This window comes from Podarcis gaigeae (assembly GCF_964106915.1).
Source record: "Podarcis gaigeae genome assembly, chromosome: 8".
In the NCBI taxonomy this organism is placed as follows: domain Eukaryota; kingdom Metazoa; phylum Chordata; class Lepidosauria; order Squamata; family Lacertidae; genus Podarcis; species Podarcis gaigeae.
In genome coordinates, this window is record NC_139684.1 from 55,430,953 (window position 1) to 55,452,650 (window position 21,698).

General features: G+C 44.8%; 1 protein-coding gene across 2 annotated transcripts; it reads right to left on the reverse strand.

Annotated features, from left to right (window-relative positions):
• Window positions 1-8,446: 8,446 nt before the first annotated feature.
• HERPUD1 (homocysteine inducible ER protein with ubiquitin like domain 1) lies at window positions 8,447-21,491 on the reverse strand. Of its 2 annotated transcripts, none has more exons than XM_083752312.1 (8): window positions 21,205-21,491; window positions 16,721-16,798; window positions 16,547-16,609; window positions 14,922-15,049; window positions 13,814-13,921; window positions 13,147-13,497; window positions 11,337-11,442; window positions 8,447-10,014 (listed from the first exon to the last, which is right to left on the reverse strand). In XM_083752312.1, the coding sequence occupies exons 1-8, from the start codon at window positions 21,382-21,384 to the stop codon at window positions 9,856-9,858; spliced, it is 1,173 nt and encodes a 390-aa protein (XP_083608438.1). In that variant the 5' UTR covers window positions 21,385-21,491; the 3' UTR covers window positions 8,447-9,855. The 2 variants fall into 2 exon arrangements, with proteins under 2 accessions (XP_083608438.1, XP_083608439.1); XM_083752313.1 differs by having other exon boundaries at window positions 8,447-10,011; window positions 21,205-21,443.
• Between the last annotated feature and the right edge of the window lie 207 nt (window positions 21,492-21,698).

Sequence of the window (21,698 nt, forward strand, 5' to 3'; positions counted from 1 at the left end):
TCCTCCTCAGGCAGGACATGACCCACTTCCTTGCTTAAGACCAGCCTCTTTGTTTTCCTCGCGTTCTTGCAGCCCACTTAACCCCTGCAGAACCATGACTTTGCCTGTCCAGAGACATCTGGAGCTGAATATGAATTAACTAAAATCTGTGCACATCCAACACACACTGAGAGCATGTGACTTCCCCCAAAGAATCCTGGCAAGGTAGTTTGTTAAGGGTGCTAGGAATGATAGCTCTGTAGGAGGGAACTGCAGCTCCCAGGATTCTTTGTACTTAAGTATTGTACTTAAAAGGCGCGATATGGATCTTCTCCAAGTCTCTACAGCAGGCTCCAGATGTTTTGGATGTCAACTCCCCTCCGCCCAACATGCTGGCTGCTGCTGCTGCTGCTGATGGGAGTTATAGTCCCAAACATCTGGAGGGCATCATGTTGGGGAAGCCAAACACTCTGTTCTCTCAGTGGCCAACCAGATCTCTCAATGGGAAGCCCCTAAAACAGGCACAAAGGTTGTCAATTTCCTTCTTAAATTGTGGTTCATGTAACATCCCTTTGTGCATGTTATGCTATGGTTTATTTATTTACTGCTTTCTGGTCCAAAGGCCCACAAAGTCATGGACAACATATTAAAACAAAAGTAAAATACACAAAAGTTCAATGTATAGAATAAATAAATCAAAATAACAAACAATGACAAAATCAGCAGATACCCAGCAATCATATTTCGTGAGCTGCAACTATGCTTTCATCATGAACACAGCTCTCCAAAAATTCACATCCCAATTCAACGTCAGGTGAATTGACTTTCCCACTCAGACAGTTTTCCCAGGTCATGTGGCTGCAGCTGAACACCAAAACCAAAGCAGCGCACAGAAACGCCATTTACCTTCCCGCCGGAGTGGTACCTATTTATCTACTTGCACTTTTTTGGTGGAACAGGACCTTCTCTGTGGCAGCACCCCGTTGTGGGATTCCCTTGACTACAACACTAATGTTTATAATACTAACAGGCTTCCCTCAAAGGGTGAAGGCTCACCTGTTTCTCAAGTGTTGGAGGCAAACCCTAGTTCAGTTTCACCCTTCTTTACACCCTTATACAGATTGTTATTGTTTTCTTACTATTTTTAATTGCATTTTATGTATTTTGTTGGTGTTTTATTGTTGTATGCAAACTGTTTTGGGGTCACTTCTGATGGAAAGCAGCACACTAAATAAATGACACACCGTGTGGATTGTCTAGCATTTTTTTCTTGGAAAAAATCCAATTGGGAACTTCCAGGAATTTCAGCAACATGATTTGAAAAAAGCATTTTCAGTTCCAGCAGAAAAATGCCTGCACAAGAATAGCCTTATCTCTCTTCCTGCCATCAATGGCTTCTTGACTGCTAAATTGACTGAGAGTTTCAGATTGTCCCTGCTTGGTGTTTATAAATCTGCCACTATCTTCCTGCAAAGCCTTTCCATTGTCCGTGGAGTCCAGGGTGTACGAGCTCTCCATGCAGATCCAGCTCCAATTGTTGCTGTGTTCTGCTAAGATATCCTGAGCCAAAAGAGGTGAATGACTCCTGGCAACCTTTTACTGGAGAAACTGGCTCCCTCAGGCTTAGCAAAGGGTGGAGGAAAAGATGCCCAGAGCCTGGACTGAAATGGTAATATAACCTGGCCCTGAAAGTATCTGAATTAAATTGAAGTACAGTACAGTGAAACCTCAGGTTACGTACAGTCCTCCTTACCAATGCTTTGGGTTACGAGCTCTGCTAACCCGGAAGTAGATGCTCCTGGTTGCGAACTTTGCCCCAGGATGCGAGCGGAAGTCGCACGGTGGCAGCGGGACACCCCATTAGCGAAAGAATACCTCATGTTAAGAACGGTTTTGGGTTAAGAACGGACCTCCGGAATGAATTAAGTTCATAACCCGAGGTACCACTGTATTTAACTGAATGATATCTCACTGTAGATATGCAGGTCTTTCCTGGGACAGAGTTTGGGGACTGATGCACTAATCCATGCTAACAAGCTAACCCTTGGGTCCAAGTCAAAGAAAAGTTAGGGCTCATCCACATGTGTTCTGCTTGTTCTGTGCTTTCTAGCTTTTTCATTTGCCCTGTCGCTTCCCCTCGGGAAACCTGAAATTTACTGCTGAATCAGAACAAAGTCCATCGAGTTTTTGCAGACTGACATTTATTCTGTTTCAGCGGTAAAGAGTAAGTTTGCCTGGGGAAAGCGACAGGACAGAAGAGAAACCTCTCTGACCTATGCCAAGAAAGCATGGGACAAGGGCAATGAAACACGGACCAAATGGAAGTGTGGATGAGCCATCAGAGACACAACTAAAGGCACCTCGGACTCAATATTGACTTTTTGCAGTTAGAAAAGTTACAGTAACGTCACCAAAAAGTGTGTAATGAGTGAATGATTACTCAGAAGTCTCATAATCCCATCCCAATGCAAATTGGCATAAATTTGGGATGAGCACTCATTGCTGGACAAACTCTTTGCAAACAAATCTAAATGAATGCTCCATAAAGAGGAGGTTTAATCTAAACACCACATAAGCTTTGGGCAGTGAAATCAGGATGAGTGCTCAGTAAACAGACCATATAGAAGAAGCCAAAGGCTGTTTTCCTATGCTCATTTCTTTGGTAATGATAGACTTCTAAGTAAACATGCATAGGATTTTGCTACAGGTTCTGTAGAAGATGGTTGTAAGATGGTCCCAGCAAGTGACTTCTCCCATTGATGTATCTTCACCTTGAGTAACTTTAGCTGGAATCCAGCCACTGGCTATAAAGTTTGCAGCTTTAAAAATAGCAATAATGCTTTCCAGCATTATCCTTTTTGTTCTGCTTCTGGAAGCAGACATCCTGAGTTGAAAGAGTGAATGGCCTCAGATACCCTTTTCAAGGGTTACTGTCGGACATTCACATCACTAAAGTAGGGACCTGATCTTTCACTGAATTTGGAGGTTTGAAGAACAGAGTTTACACATGGTTCTTATAATCCCAGGGCAGTTTATTTTATTCAATGCAGCAAATTATGTTATGGGTTACACTTATTTCACACACACACACACACACACACACACACACACACACTATGTATATGTATAGTTACAGAAGAAAGGGCTGGAGGGTAAGATTTATCATATTGTACACCCGCATAGCCAATGTGGTCCACTGATTTCAGTGGGCGACAAGCTACCCAACAATTGTGTGGGGTGAGTAACCACACCACGGGTTTTTAAATATAAATTAATATACTAGGTGCATCAGGAGGGTGACTGATTTTCATCAGGACCACAAGGAGATGCTTCAGCCTGCCTTCTGCAGCTGTGTGCATTAGTACAGTGGCAAATTCTTAAGTGCAAGGTCCCTTCATGATCGTCACAACCGCACCCCCTTCTAAGTTAATGAAACCTACTAATATTACTGTATGATCTTATAATTAAACATACTAATAACTGGGGATGCATTGCAACAATCAGTGCAGTTCCCCATGTGTTCCCTTTCAGGCAACACATACTATTTTGCTGTGTACATACATGGGTAAATGATCTGGAGTGCGCCAATATTTCCTTTCAGAGTGACTTAAGTTGTGCTTTCCTTGTTGCACACCGTTCTCTTGAAATGAAAGCCTCTTGTGTTTCTAGCATTACCAAAAGTTTAGCTTTGGAGCATAGAGCAAATCCTCCTCCGTGTTTTCCCCACACATCTTCTCCAGAGTGACCCTAGGAGCCCAACATCGGCGGCTGACTCTTTGATTGGCTTTAAGGGTAAGAAAGCATCTTAGTGTCTTCATGCTGACTGGGTGGCACTAGGACCCTGGTGCAAAAACAGTTGCAGGTTTTCAACTCCCTGTGACCCCAGACCACTATGCCTCTGCCCCTGCAACAATGATTCTTAGGAGAGGGGGAAATATCCCATTGGCTTCAAAATCTCCTTTCAAAACCGATGGGATTTCATATAGGGATAAGGGTGATGCTTTGGTTTGCTTTCTGATGCACGTTCACACTAATTTGCACTTCCAAAAAACCTTACACAAACCAAAGCACAGCTATCATTCAGAATCTGCTTTTCTCCAAATTTTGCAATGCAGCTGTATAACCAAAACATGCATTCAAAAAATACATATAGTAGAGGAAAGTTTAGATAAAGGTGCCTATATTATTGAAAATGCCATACAAAGGTGAATCATCTCAGAGAAAACTCCTCGCAAGAATGTTTATACTGGGAATGCTGACAAATGTTAATGAGTATTGACTTTAGATGGCTTGTGCCCTTTGGTATTTTGTAACAGGTACAACTTGTTCCACTATGTCAGGATGACTAGACACGGGTCACACAGACCTCCTTGTAGGTCCCCAACTGGGAGTTATCAATCCCTGGGTTTGTTTTTCTGCTCAAAGGCCAGCCATGCAGTTCCCCTCAATGACAATAAAAGCTTCTCCCTGTCCATTAATCTACATCACTGGAAGTTAGGCCAATAAGTCATTGTTGCTGAGCATCTGTTTCCTGAGATAGATTTTTTTATTTATTTCCAGGTACTGCAGAATAAGCTCTATTGTATTTTGCAGTGGTACAAGAGGGAACACACAAATCAGGGCCAGCCCTGAGACACTTTGCCACACCAAATGACCCTAAAAGGTGCAGGCCAGGATCCCCGACCACATCTCAAAGGGTGCTGAGAAAGCCTTCCTCATGCATGACACAATCCACTGCACTGTTGAAGGCATTTGAGGTACATACCCTCATTATGGCATCACTTTATACAGCATATCCCAATGCCAGCTTCCTTGGGTTCCTACTTCAGTGAGCCCAGCGATGCCATACAACTACCCTGAATCTCAGAAGCCAGAACAGCAAGAGGGATTGCTACGCAGTGAAAGCAGTGATCCCTCTTGCTGTTCTGGCTTCTGGGATAGCTGCGCAGCCTGCATTCGCTCCATAAGACGCACACACATTTCCCCTTACTTTTTAGGAGGGAAAAAGTGAGTCTTATAGAGCAAAAAATACGGTATTTCTGCCTCTCACTCCTATTTAGACTTCACCCTTCTACCATGAGCTCAGGGTAGTTTGCTTGTGGAGTGTTGTTTCCCACACTTTTATGCTCCCCACAATCCTGTGAGGTAGACTTCACACACACACACACACACACAGAGAGAGAGAGAGAGAGAGAGAGAGAGAGAGAGACTTTCTATTACATAGAAGAAAAATCAAAATCAAAGTAGCAGCAAGAAATGAAACATCTTGGGCTGGGATCCAGAAGACTGGTGGGAATGTAAGGAAGGGAAGAGACCCATGGCAGAGGTGGTACAGGAGACCAGAGTGCCTGGGAGTAGGAAAATAGACTTCTTACCTTTTTCAATTGTGGTATAAGAGGTGTCCATCTGCCCTTCCACCACCCCTCACCTCTTTTCATCAAATCTTTATGGAAAGTAAATTGTTTCCATTATTAGTCCTTCTAGTAATCAATGTAGTAGCAAGAAATTACACATCCTGGGCTGGGATCCAGAAGGCCAGTGCTCATAGAAGCAAGGGAAGCAAGCACCCTTGGGTGGCGATGCAGGAAGCCACTGGGCCTAAAAGGAAGTGAAGAAGCCTCCTGAGTGGGGGTGCAGAAGGCCAGCCCGCTGGAAGCAAGAGAAGCAAGTCCCCTTCAGTGGGAATAAAGAAGGCAAGAGATCACCACTCTCCCCCCAGAATGTGGAAGCCACATTTTTATCTGTCCAAGATTTGGAGAGCCATGCCAGCAAGCCCAAAGGATGGCACATAAAATAAAGTCCTTTTATCCGAAGAAGGAAAGTGCCCTCTCTCTTCATGTGGCCTCCATCTGCCTTTCAGCCACCCCAACCACCATGCATGAACCCTTTTCTGAAAGTAAATGCAGCCTGCAAAATGCCCATGTCAAGCCCTCCCAGGGAGGTTCACTGTTGTGCAACCAGATGAAGAGCTCTGAAGAACGCGAAAATGTGCTCACTGCTTGGAGACTTTCTGGTTGGCCCCAGTAAAGGAACTACCCTATTTTCTTATGAGCCAACACTTTTGCCCAGGTCCCCTAATCAGCTCCATGTGGAGGGCCTTGGGACGAGAATAATTCCCTCTTATTATCCACACTATGTAATATCCTAACTGCTCACAGGGTAGGACCACAGCTCACTGGTAGAGTATCCAGCTTTGCATTCAGAGGTCTTGAGTTCAAGCCCTGGTGTCTCCTGCTAAGACTGGCTAAGAAGCCCACCTGAAACCCTGGAGAGCCACTGTCAGCCTGGGCAATACTGAGTTAAGTGGCCCAGTGTCTGAGGCTGCATAAGGAAACTTCCTTCATCCACAAAGCTCCCTTGGCAAGGCTGTTTGGAGAGGTCTCAACAAGGAGGTAAGTTTCAAACACTGGAACCAATTCCTTCACAGAGGATGCTGGCAGCAGGAAGATCAAGGGGCTAACATATTCTATTCTTAAGACTTTTTAGTATGTAAAGGAAAACTGGTTTGGGGGAGAGAAATAAATGACGGAAGCAGCAGCAGGGGATGCATGGGGGCACTTAACCCTTTCTCTACCTGCTTGCTCCCACCAACACCATGGCTTTTCAGTTGTTATGTGTTCCCGCTCACATTTTATTTCCCCATGGCTTTACTTTAAAATAGGTTTTTTGGGGGGCAGGGTACCATTACACACATTTTTTGGGTCCCTGGAAGGCCAAGCATGGTACAGTGATTAGATTTCTGGCATTGGGACAGGGAGACCTAGGAAGTGCCAGTCCCTGCCCTGCCCTTAAAGCTCATTATTACCCCACTCAGCAGTTTCATGTAGATGTTGAACAACATGGGGGAGGGGGATTAAACTCTGCACACTGCAGGCTTCACAGGGCTGAGCAATACACCCATCCCCACCCCTGAGAACAATCATCCAAGTAGGACTGGAACCCCCTGCAGTGCTGTGCCGCCCACCCCCAACTTGGACAGCCACTCCAGCAGAAGAGCACTGTCAATGGTATTGGAAACTGCAGTAAAGATCAATAATTAATAAGGACATGCTTCCACTTTCTTTCTGCCAACAGAGCTCATCATAACAGTGCAGCCAAGACAGTTTCAGTGCCTAAACCCAGATGGAAAGGGATCTAGGAAATCAAGTTTTATCCAAGAGCCTGAATCTGGCCATGAGCACCCGCTCAAAGACCTTGCCCAAAAAGGGGAGGTAAAATGAGGGTGAAACTTATCACAACCCTAAATTACTTGAAGGCAAGGAGAGCAGCAGGTCAGCAAGGCTGCTTTCAGGTCTTTACTCAATCTGCCACCTTGTGGTCAGTCAATCACGAAGAAGTGGTATCTGAAGAAGTGTGCATGCACACGAAAGCTCATACCAAGAACTGACTTAGTTGGTCTTTAAGGTGCTACTGGAAGGAATTTTTTTTGTTTAGTCAATCACGAGTTTGAGAAGTCTTCAGAATAAATGCCTGTGCTTTTGACTCAGACACAGCTACCCTGCCCAAGCTCCTTGCAACCTGGAGGGTAATGAGCAAATGGCATCACCTCAACCAACCAAGTCCAGCTGCTAGGGTTGCCAAGGCTGGCCAAGTTATATTTATACCTGAGCAGAAAATTCCCACAAGAAATACACCAACAAAATTCAGGACACCCCAAAATCAGCAGCTGCCTTTTCATTTAGCGTTTTCTTCAATTGCAGACTCAGGCTCTGTTTTGAAAACGAAATGCTCCATTGTAATTATTTGTATATGCTTATTTCACAATTTTGATGCAAAACACTTTTGTTGCAAAGGGTCACCATCTGTTTACTGTGAGCAGCCCAGAAAGCAGCTGAAAACCCACCCCCTGCAGATTCCACCCTCCAGGGGCCTTCAGCTGCATATGCACCTACAGCTGCAGACCGTACCAACTTGGGGAGGGGGCAAAGGAGGAACAGTGGAAGATTTTGCCACATAGCTACTTGCCTGCATCTGCTACCTTCCCAAGGCAAGTAGCGAATTTCATGGCTGCATCCCACAAAATATCTCCAGCAGTTTGCCACTACTGATTGATGGTTTGTTTGTTTGTTTGTTTGTTTGTATGACATGCACTTTTTTTCCTCAATTGTTTCCCAGAGACTGGTGTTTTCTCTATCCTTACAAGTGAAGGACGGGAGCTTTTGTCGTCTTAGCAGCACAGTTCTCAACAGCCTTGCCAGCAGCACTGCCCAGAAAGTAATGCTAGTGTGTGATCCAGCAGGGCTCTTCTTGTCTTATTCATCTTATGATGAAGTACTGATGATAGCCTTCAGCATCGCAGACCTGGAGTAAAGTTGGAACAGACTGCCAGAAAATTGAGCCAGGTAATGAGAAGTACAGGGAAAGGAGTTCAGATTCTCAGCCACTCAGTTATACCATTTGTCCTTAATGCCTGACTGGACAGTTTCTTGTACAGTTTTACCTGTGCATTGACCAACAAATGAACAGCTAGACAGCAATATCTAAGTTTAATAAAAGTAAGTCATTGCATGTTAAACTTTGTTCAACAGATATTATACAAGAGAAAGTGGTCAGCTGTATAGATGAAGTTGATATGAAATGAAGGCTTACAATCTGCAATAGGGAAAATATAAATTCAGCATCATTTGATATTCACAATGTATACGCAGGACAATGGCCCTGTGTGGCAAGATAATCTAAGAAAAATTATCCCTGAGCTGAAAAGATTCTCAATGCAAATTCATTAAGTTCTAGGAGATGCACGCCAAAGATTAACAGAAATGGAGGTATCATGAATGCCTCCTAAAGTATAAGGAGCAAAGGAAAAACATCTCCAGATCCCAAAGGCACAAAATATACTGCTCTTCAACAATTTACCCTAAAATGTGAATATGACATTTTCAATACCTATTTCCCTTCCCAGGTCTTCTTCATACTTGCATAGTTGCACGCTTATTTTAAAATACAAACCACTATAAATTAAGCTAGTAACATAATGCATGTTTTAGAGAACTTCTTCTGGAAGACTTTCTTTTTTAAAACCCATTTAATACAATGCACAAAAAACAGAATGCAGAGAAATATTCCACTGCTGAAATTCAGGAACAGACAGATGGGCCATCGTCTTTCTAAGCCTTGCTTGCAAAAGACTCTAGTTTGCAGATATCTTGAGTTGTAAGGTGGTGGCAAAAACAGCTGACAAGATTTTTGATTAGATGCTTATCAGAAGTCCTAACAGAAAGAAGCCTAGAAGATTTTATCAAGGGAAAGAATGCTTGGATCTACATGATCACTCCAACTGATAAAACTGGGTGATAGTTCTTGACATGAACCTGTACATGTGGGTTGGTTGCTCTTGCTATACTGTTTAGTATAAAAAGCTCAACTGAATCTTCAGTAGGAAGCTATTTATGCAAACAGCTCCCTACATTTATTGAGTGCAAGCACAGCTTTTAATTATTTTTGGCATAAATCTTCCCTGTAAAACTCTTATAATACATATCTAGCAATTCACTGGTTGCGCAAGATACTACACTCAGTGTAATTAAAGCATGAGATACATTCCAACAGGAATCAAGTTACACCAGCAGAAGCAATGTGCTTCTCTCGCTCTTGGTCCATCAACAGCCTTACTTGCATTAAGTACAGAATTGCACACTGCTGTAGGCCTTCACTCAATGTTTCCCATACAATTCACTGGCACTCTGTACTTTGGTCTTATGGCTGTTGCAATCTCTGTCTTTCGCTTCTGAAAGCAGAGTAATTCCTTTTCGTCCATTGGTACCAGGCCACTTCCAGCATTCAAACTGGTGTCCAGTCCAGTCCTTGCTCAGCCAAAGGTCTCACAGCAAACAGACAGCTGCAGTTTACTGGCTATTTGTGTGGCTAAGCAGCCAGCTAGTTGGCCACAGCTGGGGGCCCCTCAGGCAGGAGGGATGCAAAGAAAGTCTTGAAGAAAAGCCAGGCAGTGCTCATGAACGAAGACGGTGCTGGTTGACTCTCTGGTGTGGTGTCAGGTGCCTCCATTTCACCCTGACCCCCCACATTTTCCTCCTGCTAAACCAAGGAAAGAGAAAGATGTAATAATTCCCTGACAGGATCATCAAATGACCTTCTCCTGCAGCACTACGGCTTTCTTCCTGGGTAGCTTTAGATTTGACACTGGCAAATACTACCAGTTGTGGGTTTACTTTGTCAAAAGTCACATGAATTAGATATACTTGGCTAGCCAGACTCTGTGGAGGGAGAGCACTTCATGAAAGGACCTCATTAGAAGCTGGGAGCAACCTGTTCTCCAAGCATGTAATAACAACATGCAGAATCAGCTGGACTCCAAAAACCATTTCAGAGATAGCACACAGTTGCTGCATTAATTCAACACATTACAACTCATTTAACGTTAGCAGTGACATCTAGAGCCTGGGAGATGGACATTTTCCATCATCAGGTCTCCAAAGCCTTCAGTCAACAGGAAAAGCCAGGAGCTGGAGATGGTTTAAGGTAAAGGTAAAGGTAAAGGTACCCCTGCCCGTACGGGCCAGTCTTGACAGACTCTGGGGTTGTGCGCCCATCTCACTCAAGAGGCCAGGGGCCAGCGCTGTCCGGAGACACTTCCGGGCCACGTGGCCAGCGTGACATCGCTGCTCTGGCGAGCCAGAGCTGCACACGGAAACGCCGTTTACCTTCCCGCTGGTAAGCGGTCCCTATTTATCTACTTGCACCCGGAGGTGCTTTCGAACTGCTAGGTTGGCAGGCGCTGGGACCGAGTAGCGGGAGCGCACCCCGCCGCAGGGATTTGAACCGCCGACCTTTCGATCGGCAAGTCCTAGGCACTGAGGCTTTAACCCACAGCGCCACCTGCGTCCCTTTTGGAGATGGTTTAGCTGCCTGAAAAAGGAATGCCCCACCCCAGAAGGACCAAAACATATGGTGCTGCCCAGCACTGGGTCTCACATACAAAGCATGGAGCGCATTATGTGGTACAGTAGAACCAGCACCACCAAATCAGGAAAATGTCCGACAAATGATTCAACATCTTGATTTATCTCAAGTTCTACAACATAATTTTAGCACGTCGACTGTGCTAAGTGGAAGCCAATACAAATTGTGCACTTTGCATCCTAAATTATTTTGTCACACAGAACAATTTACAGTACCTAAGCGGCAAGCCACTTAAGATATGTGGACAGAATATACAGAGGTGTTTTAGAAACAGTACTGAGGCAATGCTGAAAACCTAAACAAGCTTAATTATCCAGGAAGCAAGTCCCTCTGAATGAGTGGCATTCATTCTGAGCTGCTTAGGTTTGGGCTGGAAAGTTCATCAGACCATTCAAAATTGTGCTTATGAATGAAATTATATCCTGTTAGGAACTTACCTGTAAATTATTGTTTTGGTCTTGGTTAACAGCTGCTTGTAGAGGAATATTGTTCTCAGCAGGCTGAGCTGGCCTCCTCCTGAAAGGAAACCATCCAACCTGGTGCCTGAGACGACAAAACCAGTGAGGTATAAGACAGAATGCCAAAAGGAAGTCTGAAAAAACCCTCTGTCAGGATAACCCATCTGGCATGGGAGAGTCTCCATTTAATATTCAAGGACAGGAGGAGAGCAACTGACTTAGCCCCTGCTGTACAAGCCTTTCCAGTTATTTCATAGAAGACAGCTCAGAGTTCTGTGCACTGCATGACATCCGTAATGTGACTTTCAAGGTGGGAAATGTTATTTGCTGAATCACCTTATCCCATATATGCCCACTCAACTGCTTCCATCTGCATAACTGGCACAGGTGTTTTTAATGTTCGGATGGGAGCCACCCAGAGTAGCTGGGGAAACCCAGCCAGATGGTTGGGGTATAAATAATAAATTATTATATTATTATTATAATACTTGTAGCCACACTAAAATACCATTTTCTTACAAGTACACTTTGGAACTCCCTGCCTATTGATATCAGGCCTATCCAGACATGTGGATTTCATTTCTTTTTAGCAGCTGATTGCAACCATCTTTTGAAACTGTTTAATAGGTTTTAATTGTTTTATCAGTAATTTTATTAGTTTTTTACATTTTTGTAAACTGCTGAAGAGGTTTTCCTTTTTTTAAACAATCAAGCGGCTTATAAATTTTGCTAAATAAAAAAGACCAAAGACAGTTATTTTGTTCAAATCAGTGTCCCTTTAAAGGGCTGCCAACATAAACTGAATGGCTGTCTACCCAAGTTTACCAACAAACTGCAAAAGCTGAGGAGCTTTTACTGTTGCTAATGTATAAAAACTGCATTCAGTAAAGAGCTGTCTGTGCTACAGTCCCACAGGTGAGAAATGCATACAAAGGAGAGGACAGTTTACTAGGACAAATTCAGATGTCAGTGTTTAGCCTACAGTTCTTGTATGTGCAACAGGGAAAATGAGCGACAGGTTGCAAAACAAGATATTTTTTACCTGTGGTGAATGTTTCCTTTTAAACCCTCACAAGTGGTATTTTAGTAGATGTTTGAAGTACTAGCCTCCTTACAACTATTTAAAGGGAGCTGCAGAAATATGTCCAGGGGAGTTTGTGGGCCAGCTCAGATAAAACAGGAAACCAGTTTAGCTTTATATACAGAGGCCTGCTCACATATGCTCCCTGCCAGCCATAATAGGAAATTTTCACTTCTTGTTGTAAACCACAGTTTTCTGTACCAAAGCCTACCAAGAAATAAGCTTAGCGGAGCAAATTAAATTGTGGTTTATGATCCCAACACATTAACAAGTTGTGGTTAAAACTAAGCTGCCCTGCCCTGCCCTGCCCTCCACTTTGGATGTTAATGATATTTTGTCAACCAACCATAGGTTGGAGGCTGTTGCTTTGCATCTAGGTCCCCAATGGCATCTCCTGGTAGGGCAGGCTTTCAGCCCTGCCTGAAATATTGGCAAATGACTGCCAGCCAAGGTAAGACAATACTGAGCTAGACTGACAGGGTCTGGCTCATATATAAGGTAGCTTCCTGTGTTCTTAGGTGGTATGTTCTCGCTATCTTCTCATGGCCAGGCTGAGCAACTGTGCAACTCCCGAAGCCTTGATCACAGTTTGACATCATGTCCACACTTGGCCACTAGTCTCCCCCAGCAGAGACTTATTTTAAAATAATGTGCACCAAGATTAGTGGTAAAAAGTGAGAGAGATAAGATGAGGCCGCAGAAACTTACAAGTACATCAGCAGGGTGCCCACCATCACCATGAGAAGCCTGCTCATACTGGAGTAGAAATACACAATGTTGATGAAGACGTAGAAGAGGGTTGCTGAGTAGAGCCAGTCCAGCCAATCCCGATTGCCGCCTTCTTCTTCTTCTTCCATCAAAGCCCCTCCCTGGGCATTCATGCGAAGGTTCTGGTTCACCCCTGGGTTTACCTGAGGGGGAACGTTTTGATTTCCGGCCTGGTTTTCAGCAGGAAAAGGACCAGAAAGAGGAGCTGGGGCCGCAACTGGGGCTGCAACTGGGATCTCCTGAGTACTTCGTGTAGAGGATACGTCACCAGAAACAGCACTGGCAGCCATGCTAGATGCAAGATAAAAGTCACGAGCTCAGTTAGAAAGCTGGTGAGAGCTTGCTCAACTTTGGTGTGCATGAAACAAATTGGCAGCCTCAAAATAGCAAGCCAACAACAGGAGCACTTCAAGGGTGTATTTGATTCAGTGAATCACCAAGGACCACCGGAGCTTATTTGTGCCAGGGGCTTGATATAATCTAACACTGAATACATACAGGCAAGAGCCCTAGCTTTTCAGCCACATCACACCAGTATGCAAATTTTTCAAAATGTTTGGGATTTAGCTCCTTGTAGAAATAGATCACAACGAAGACAGCAACTTACTATTGCATGTAGTATTGTCTTGCATAAAACTGATGGAACCAGAACTGCAGCATGCGGTATGTTGTATAGGATGAATAGCCTTGAAAGCAGTGCTGCGCCGGTGCAGATCTGATGCAGAGGAGAAGAAAATATGCTTAATCAGGACAGGCATACTATTTTTAATCCCTTGCCCTCACTGAAAATTATATGGCAAGGATTTTGTAATGCTGTACCCTCCAGGCCAAGGATGTTTTATCAGCATTTAATCTTCAGGCTATTGAAGTGGAAAAGAGAATGGACTGGCAGGGTTTCTGCATCTCTGCTCTGGTAAAAGACTAACTATTTGTGGCTCCTCTCTCTAAGCTCTTTCCATTCCAGCTGTTGGTTACATAGTCCTTACAACAAGGAACTCGTCCCTGGGTGTCCTTCCTCGCCCTCCCTTCTTCCCCGATCCTTGTGTGTCAGGCCTTTTAGATTGTAACATTTTAAATAAAATGCATCACCAACGAATCAGAAGGAAGAATTAAACTGTGCTGCAGTCAAAGTTCCATTGGGGAAAACATGCTGATGTACTGGGCCTCATGTTGCTGAACCACAACTCGCATCACCCTCAAGAAGAATGACCAATGATCAGGGATGCATAAGCTGTAGTCCAACTTCTGGAGGGCCCCAAGTTGACTATCCCTATACTAGGGGCTCAGGAGTCTTTGGTTTGGCTTGGTAGCCAGCTGCTAGTTATGCTCACCACCAACTCTCTCTCTCTCTCTCTCTCTCCTCAAGGCCTCTCACATGCCAAGCAGGCTTGCAAGGAGAAGGCAGGCATTTATTTACAGTGGTACAGTGGGTGCTGGAGAAGGTCAAAACCAAAGCCAAAGGCTTGAAGGAGAGACAGGCATTTCTCTCATTTGCACAGTTGTTCTTTGCTTTCCCCAAAGTGGTACCTCACATGTGGAGTTAGGGTGCACTGCTAGGCACCCATTCCAGTAGTAGGCCAGTGGCACCAGCTGCTGCCAAGAGAGTACATAGATGCCATCTCAAGGGTACACAGATTCAACAGCAAGTTGTCTGAACAAGCAGGCAACAGGCAGGTACCCAACAGGCAGAACCGAGCCACTCACACCACACTTACCTATTGCCAGCATTCTCTGCTGCAAGGGGCTGGTTGCCGAGGATGTCCGTCTGACTCACAGCATGAACTGAAGGAAGCAAAGGCGGGGCTTGGCTAAAGGCTGCTGGCTGATGCTTGGCTTCAACAACCTGAGGAAAACATTGATCAGCTGAAACTTAAGAATGTGTCTGCATGGGAGCTTCTCCCTCCCTTTTGAGAGGATTTTCAGACAAATTGCGAGGAAGGGGAGGTATAACTTGTTCCCCCCATGGTTTCAACCCTGTTCCTTCCTCTCCCAAACACCACCACACAACCACTCTTGGCTTGCCTTCACCTCATTTCTCCCTCCCCACCACCACCTTCTGTGACAAGACTTTAGTAATTTGCCTCACAATTTTTCAATAACAACTCTTTTTCTGGAAAAGTTCTGCTTGAATCTCTATTGCTCCCAGCAAAGCACCTTATGAGGGCACTCTGCTACCTAAGTGCTACGCATAAGTTGCTCCTGTTTTGTTTGGTAAGTGTGCTGGTTTCTGGGACAGTTCTACCAGACTGACAACAGAGTAGCAGAATACAGCTGGGGAGAAGTCCCCCTGGCATCCAAATGAAATCCCCTCGTCAGTCACCTTCCGAGAGGGCCTATTCCTCAAACTGAAAGAAGAAGGTTTCAGGTGTGCAGACAGAAATGTGCATAGCAAGTATGGTAACAACTATTCAAGTAGAATCAACTGAGGGGTGCAATATGTTTACATCCCAGCAACAGCTTTACTTCAACATTATGATAAATATAACCATCACACGGATAAAAGTGAAACCAGCAAGTTGAAATCATCACCCTTCTCTGTCCTTCCTATAGAGTTTATATCCAGAGCTAACCCATATCCCCGGGACGCAGGTGGCGCTGTGGGTTAAAGCCTCAGCACCTAGGACTTGCCGATCGAAAGGTCGGCGGTTCGAATCCCTGCGGCGGGGTGCGCTCCCGCTGCTCGGTCCCAGCGCCTGCCAACCTAGCAGTTCGAAAGCACCTCCGGGTGCAAGTAGATAAATAGGGACCACTTACCAGCGGGAAGGTAAACGGCGTTTCCGTGTGCGGCTCTGGCTCGCCAGAGCAGCGATGTCACGCTGGCCACGTGACCCGGAAGTGTCTCCGGACAGCGCTGGCCCCTGGCCTCTTGAGTGAGATGGGCGCACAACCCCAGAGTCTGTCAAGACTGGCCCGTACGGGCAGGGGTACCTTTACCTTTACCTTTAACCCATATCCCACTGGTTATCTCCATTCCGCCAGGTAAGGGAGAACCATTACAGCTTATTTCTGAAGGCCACAAGTTTCAGAGATGGCTACTAATTTAGATGGTTTTCAAGCTGAAGCTCCAAAGTCTTTGAGGATGGGTGTGTCAATAGCATGACAGCTAAAAACAAAGCTGCAGCAAAGGCACCAAACCTCTGGGAGTGGTTACCTCTCTTGTGGCCTAATAGTGAGCTTCCCAGGACTCTAACAGATGCAAGTGGTGGACCTGCTATGGTTTACAGAGCAATGCAATATTCATGCTCCTACAAGGCTGTAGTAACAGCTCCAAGAGGAACTATAACTAAATTGTGGATAAATATAAGGTAGGAATCTGAACAACTTATCAGTTTATAAATACCTTCACGTCTGTTTCTTGCAGTTTTGAGTTGCACACCAGGTGGAGAGCATGCACCATATCCTGCTGAAATATAAACCAAAATAATTTTCAAACAAGAGTTCAGTTTATTGCATTTACTTGCTGATCCACTAGAGTTAACAAAAGCAATGCTAGTAGCATGCAGCACCCAAGTACCTTGGCAAGCACTTCTCGCAGGTAAAGATGGTCCTGTAACAACTTCCCAGAATAAATCAGTCTCTGAACGTCTTCAGGCTTTAAGAGGAAGAGAACACAATGGTCAGGACCCATTCTGTTGAATTATGCAGAACAGCCATGCAGAACTTAACATGTGCAATATTTATTTATGCAACTTCCATCTTAACAAAGTACCTTTGCAAACAACAAAAAAACACAATTGTCTGATTTGGAGTATTTACATTCCATCCTTCTTGTAGCAAACTTATTTGTAATACAAAGCTACTGCATGAATAAGTTATGCATTTCAGCATTTCTGAGATCCTCAATTATAGTAATGCTTGGAAACTACTTTGGATTTGCTTGCTGGACTTCTAGGAGGCAGAACAGATGAATGCTGTCAGGTCAGAGAAGACCTTTTTGGGACACATATTCCCAAAAAAACTGAAGATGTAGTTTCAGACGTACCCACATCTAAGAACTCCACACCTGCTTCATCAACCTGGTGACTGAGAGTGAAAAATAAGACTGCACTTATGGGGCACAAAGTACAACCCTCTAATATAAGCCAAGATACTGATGTTGATAGTCAAGGCGCCCACCATCAGCAAGCCTTTAATTCATTTTTTAGCCCTAGCTTAGCATTGTTGCTGTTGCTAAGAACTGGTTCCAGAGTCCAGATAATAACACCAGTTTCTGTTTATATCCGGCAGTTGTAGAAATTTCATCAACAAAACTTTGAATCCTTATTTTGTGTTTTTGACAAGTGCAATGGTCAGCCACTTGTAAATTCAGACCAGAATGTCCACTTTGACCAAAGTTCTACCTCCAGTTAACTATGAGCAACCTTGGCCAAGTTGACAGAAGCCAGTATCAATCACTATCTCCAGTAAGGAACCATATTATAACTCTTTTCTCTAATTAAAAATAGGGTTTCTGTAGGACTATTTCAATCTCAGAATTACCGGTAACCCCCTATTTTGCTCTTAAGTGAAATTAACTGTGCCACACTTCTTTGAACTTGCAGTTCTTGTGAAGAAGTCATCTGACACCGCAGCATTACTGGAAATTTCAAACTGGCCTGACTGAAGTGTTATGAGAGACAAATTTACTTGCTGGAGGGTCGAGTATGAATTCCACAGCAGGAACCCCCACCGCTGCAACCATGCTAGCAGAGGGAATGGATGTGAAGGCAAATCCTTTTTCATTGTTAGAAAATAACAAGGTAAGTTTTACTTATCTATAAGATAGAGTGGGTGGCATCTTCTGGGGGTGGGTACTCAATGCACAGGAGCATTTAATTTAATATTGATGTACACTAGCATGTCCCAGTACCTAATCTGGGAATTAGCGTATTTAAACATACCATATTTTAAATGCTGTGCCAAAATGTATCAGTCATGTTCAGTGTTAGAAACTGAGATATAAGAGCTAGGAGCTAAATGGCACCTTAAACCTAGGTTATGGGCACAGCAACGGCATACTAGGCATACTTTTTTAATATAACATTACAAAGCTGAAAATGAATGAACTGCAGTTAAAGTCTTATGTTCATTTTTCACATGGTCTAGTCCTTATCTGAAGACTGCAAAAAACAAAGCCATGCTTCCCCTGCCTGCCCCCCCTAACGTTCTTAAGAGGGTCTCTTCTCCAGTCTTCAGAGAGTGGCTGGAAGTGGGGAGACAGAAAAAGGTCCTCCTTTCCTTCCACTCTGCAGTTTTAATCTGAAATCTTAGGCGCAGTACTGCACCCAGAGCTCAGAAACTGCTCGTGCTAATGAAATTCTTGTCGCAAAATGCGCCTAGCACAATGGGAGGATCAAACGCTGGTCATGTCATTCTTGTAAACTGAATGAAGAATAATATAAACTAGACTTACTAGCTGGATCCATCTTTTCTTGTTACTAACAAACTAAATCAAACTTGTGAAGTAGTGTCAGTATCAGACCAAAAGGGAAGAGTTCGTTTCAGAACGTTTACGTGGCTGTCCCAATCTGTTTCGAATTCAAACACAACATTTGCTACTAGTTGTACTGGAGAAAAGCAGCACTAATAACCCTTTTTTGGTTTTTCAAATCATCCTTGCCAAAATAGCAAACTGGTCTACCAGCTGGGTCATTTGCATTGCAAAGAAAGTGACAAAGTACTGCTGCTTCTTAATCTGAAAAATAGAATGGAACAAAAATAACCCCATATGTTCATTAGGGGATTTTTGCTGCTTTAAGCTTCTTCAGACAGAGGATCTCTGATCATTGTAAGCCACAAAATGATGAAGACATTTGCCTTGGCCATGAATTCGGCAATTTCAGCATCTGACATCCAAATGTAATAAATCAAGAGCGACAAGTGAGTAAGACCTAAGCCCTATTGCATCATCTGTTTGGCAGAAGAGTGAAAAAACCCTGTTCAAAGAAGCTTAAGCTCCCAGAACAGAATGACCAGCTGCCAGGAGGTCCCAGACTGTTTGGTTATGTAACACTGCTTGCTGATGTGGAGGGAGCCTTTTGCTCTGGACATGGGTGATGAAAAAAAAATCACATTTGGCAAAAGCAATACATCACCCCAGTACTAAGCGGATAAACAGCAAGGGGGGACAAAGGCCAAGATGATCACAATGATGACTTTAATCAAAATCACCACATTGCACTTGCAGGCATTCTATGTTCCAAAGTCTGTTAAAACACTACTGGCAGCTTCCTAGTCCTTGGTGAGAAATGTTAAGATTCCAACTGCTGCTATATAAAGGCCTGTTTAGAGAGTAAGTACAGGCCAAGATGCCTGGAGAGAACATTAACAGGAAGAAGGCTGCAGAAACCGGAGATACCAGCCTAAGCAGAAAGAACAACTATGAAAGGAGGGGGGAAGTGGATGAGGAAAAAGAAATAAGGTGAGAGGTAGAACTGGGGGAAGAACAAGCCAATGCAGCGAACGAACACTGGACCACGGAAACAAATCTCTCCTTGGCCATGAAGGTCACAGAGGCACCTTGAGTTATTCTCCACCCCACAACCTAACCTACCTGCAGGAAGAAAGAGCAGATATCACCATGTACTCAGATCACTGGAGAAAAGCCAAGGTACATAATGGATACATAAAAAAAGCAAATAGAAAACAGAAAAAGGCCTTTGAGCATGAGAGATAAAGGCTTCAAAAATCAGTGACTGGGGGAAGAGTTGAAAGAAAGGAACTATGGTGAATAGGGTGGCAGGTACCATGCAAACCACTTTGAGGCGTTCTCCCGCAATCAAGTGTTGTATAAATTTCATGAAATAAATAAAAATGAGTAATACAAGAGCAAGCTTAATCTTTTCATAGTGTTAAGAGTGCTGCTACATCAGATTGAAGGCCCTTCGAGTCCACTCTCTTCTGACGGTAACCAACCAGATGCCTATGGGAAATCTTTAAGTGGAATAAAAGCGCAACTCCAGAAGTCTCCCCAGCAACTAATATTCCATGACAGAGGGAAGATCTTAGACAACAACCAGGTTTATCACCAGCCACTCGACAGCAACATAGAACCTCCAGGTGCAGAGGCAGTATGCCACTGAATACCAGTCACAGGAGAGCAACTGCAGGAAAAAAACTTCTGCCTTCATGCCCTCCATGAAACAACTTGTTGGTCACTGTACGCGGCAGAAAGCTGGGCTAGAAGGGCCACAGATGTGATCCAGGAAGCCTGTCATTCAAGGCCATGTTTGGTTTCAGAGTCCTAAATTTTCTAAAAGGAGGGTTGTGGGAAGAGATTAAAAATCAATCTCCTGCTCTGCTTAATACAGTGTAGTGACTAGAGTGGGGCCTGGGAGATCAGGGTTCAAATTGCCACTGGGCCATGAAGCTCTTACTGTGTGTGACCTTGGGAGCCAGTCACTCACTCAACCTACTTCACAGAGTTGTTATGTGGATTAAATAAGGAGAGGGAGAATCATTCGTATCACCTTGAGATCTTTGGAGAAGATGCTGGGGCATAAATGCAAATAAACAAACATGCAGCCCTCTAGATATTGTTGGGACTACAGCTCCCAACAGCCACAGCCAGCGCTCCCGGGGGGCGTTAGGAGTTGTAGCCCCAAAATCTGGAAGCCCCCTGCATTGGGGAAGGCTGGCTTAATAGTATTATTTCCGTTCAGCCTCTGGCCCCCGCCCAGTCACTATCAAACATTACTCTCGCCCCTTTAAAAGTTCACATCTCCCAATTTCAACCCCCAAGCCGCCAGCAATAGCCGAGCTCAAAGGCAACCCCCCCCCATCCTGTCCCACCCTGGCAGCTTCCGAATTAGGCTGCGACTGAATTTGGAAGCTCCATAGGAGAGAGTTTTCTCAAACAGAGCCTCCCCGCTCAGGAGCAGTGTAGCCCGTAACAGATTATAAATAAATAAGGAAGGAAGGAAGGAAGGAAGGAAGGAAGGAAGGAAGTTAGGAAGGAAGGAAGGAAGAGGTGGGGAAGTGCCGTATGAGGAGGACGAGAGCGAGTCTTCGCAGACTCACCGGGGCATCCGGGTGGCAGCGGCGGAGCTCAGCCTTGAGGCGACGGACACTCCACGAGCGCTGGGCGGTCAGGCGGAGGTCGGGGTGCCGCTGCGCGGGGCTCTTGACCACGAGCGAGACCTCCTCCCCTTCGGCCTCGCCTCCCGGAATCCGGCCGGGCCCTACCGGGGCTTCCGCCATCGAGTCTCCGCTTCTAATTCTCGCTTCCACCACTCCAACAGCTACGCTTCACTTCCTCATCCGCGGCCCCCTCCTTATATAGCCTCGCCCTCCTCGCGGCGCCGCTGTGGCCTCCACGGATTGGCCGCCGGCTCGAAACGTGGGCCTATCAGAAGCCGCCTGTCTGTCCGGAGGCAGATGGAGGGGTAGGAAAGAGAGCCAGGCCTATCTGGGCGTGGCCAAAGGGGGAGGCGTGGCCAAAAGGGGGAAGGAAACAAACTCGGCCGGGACCAAAACAAAAAAAAATCCTTCCAGTAGCACCTTAAAGACCAACT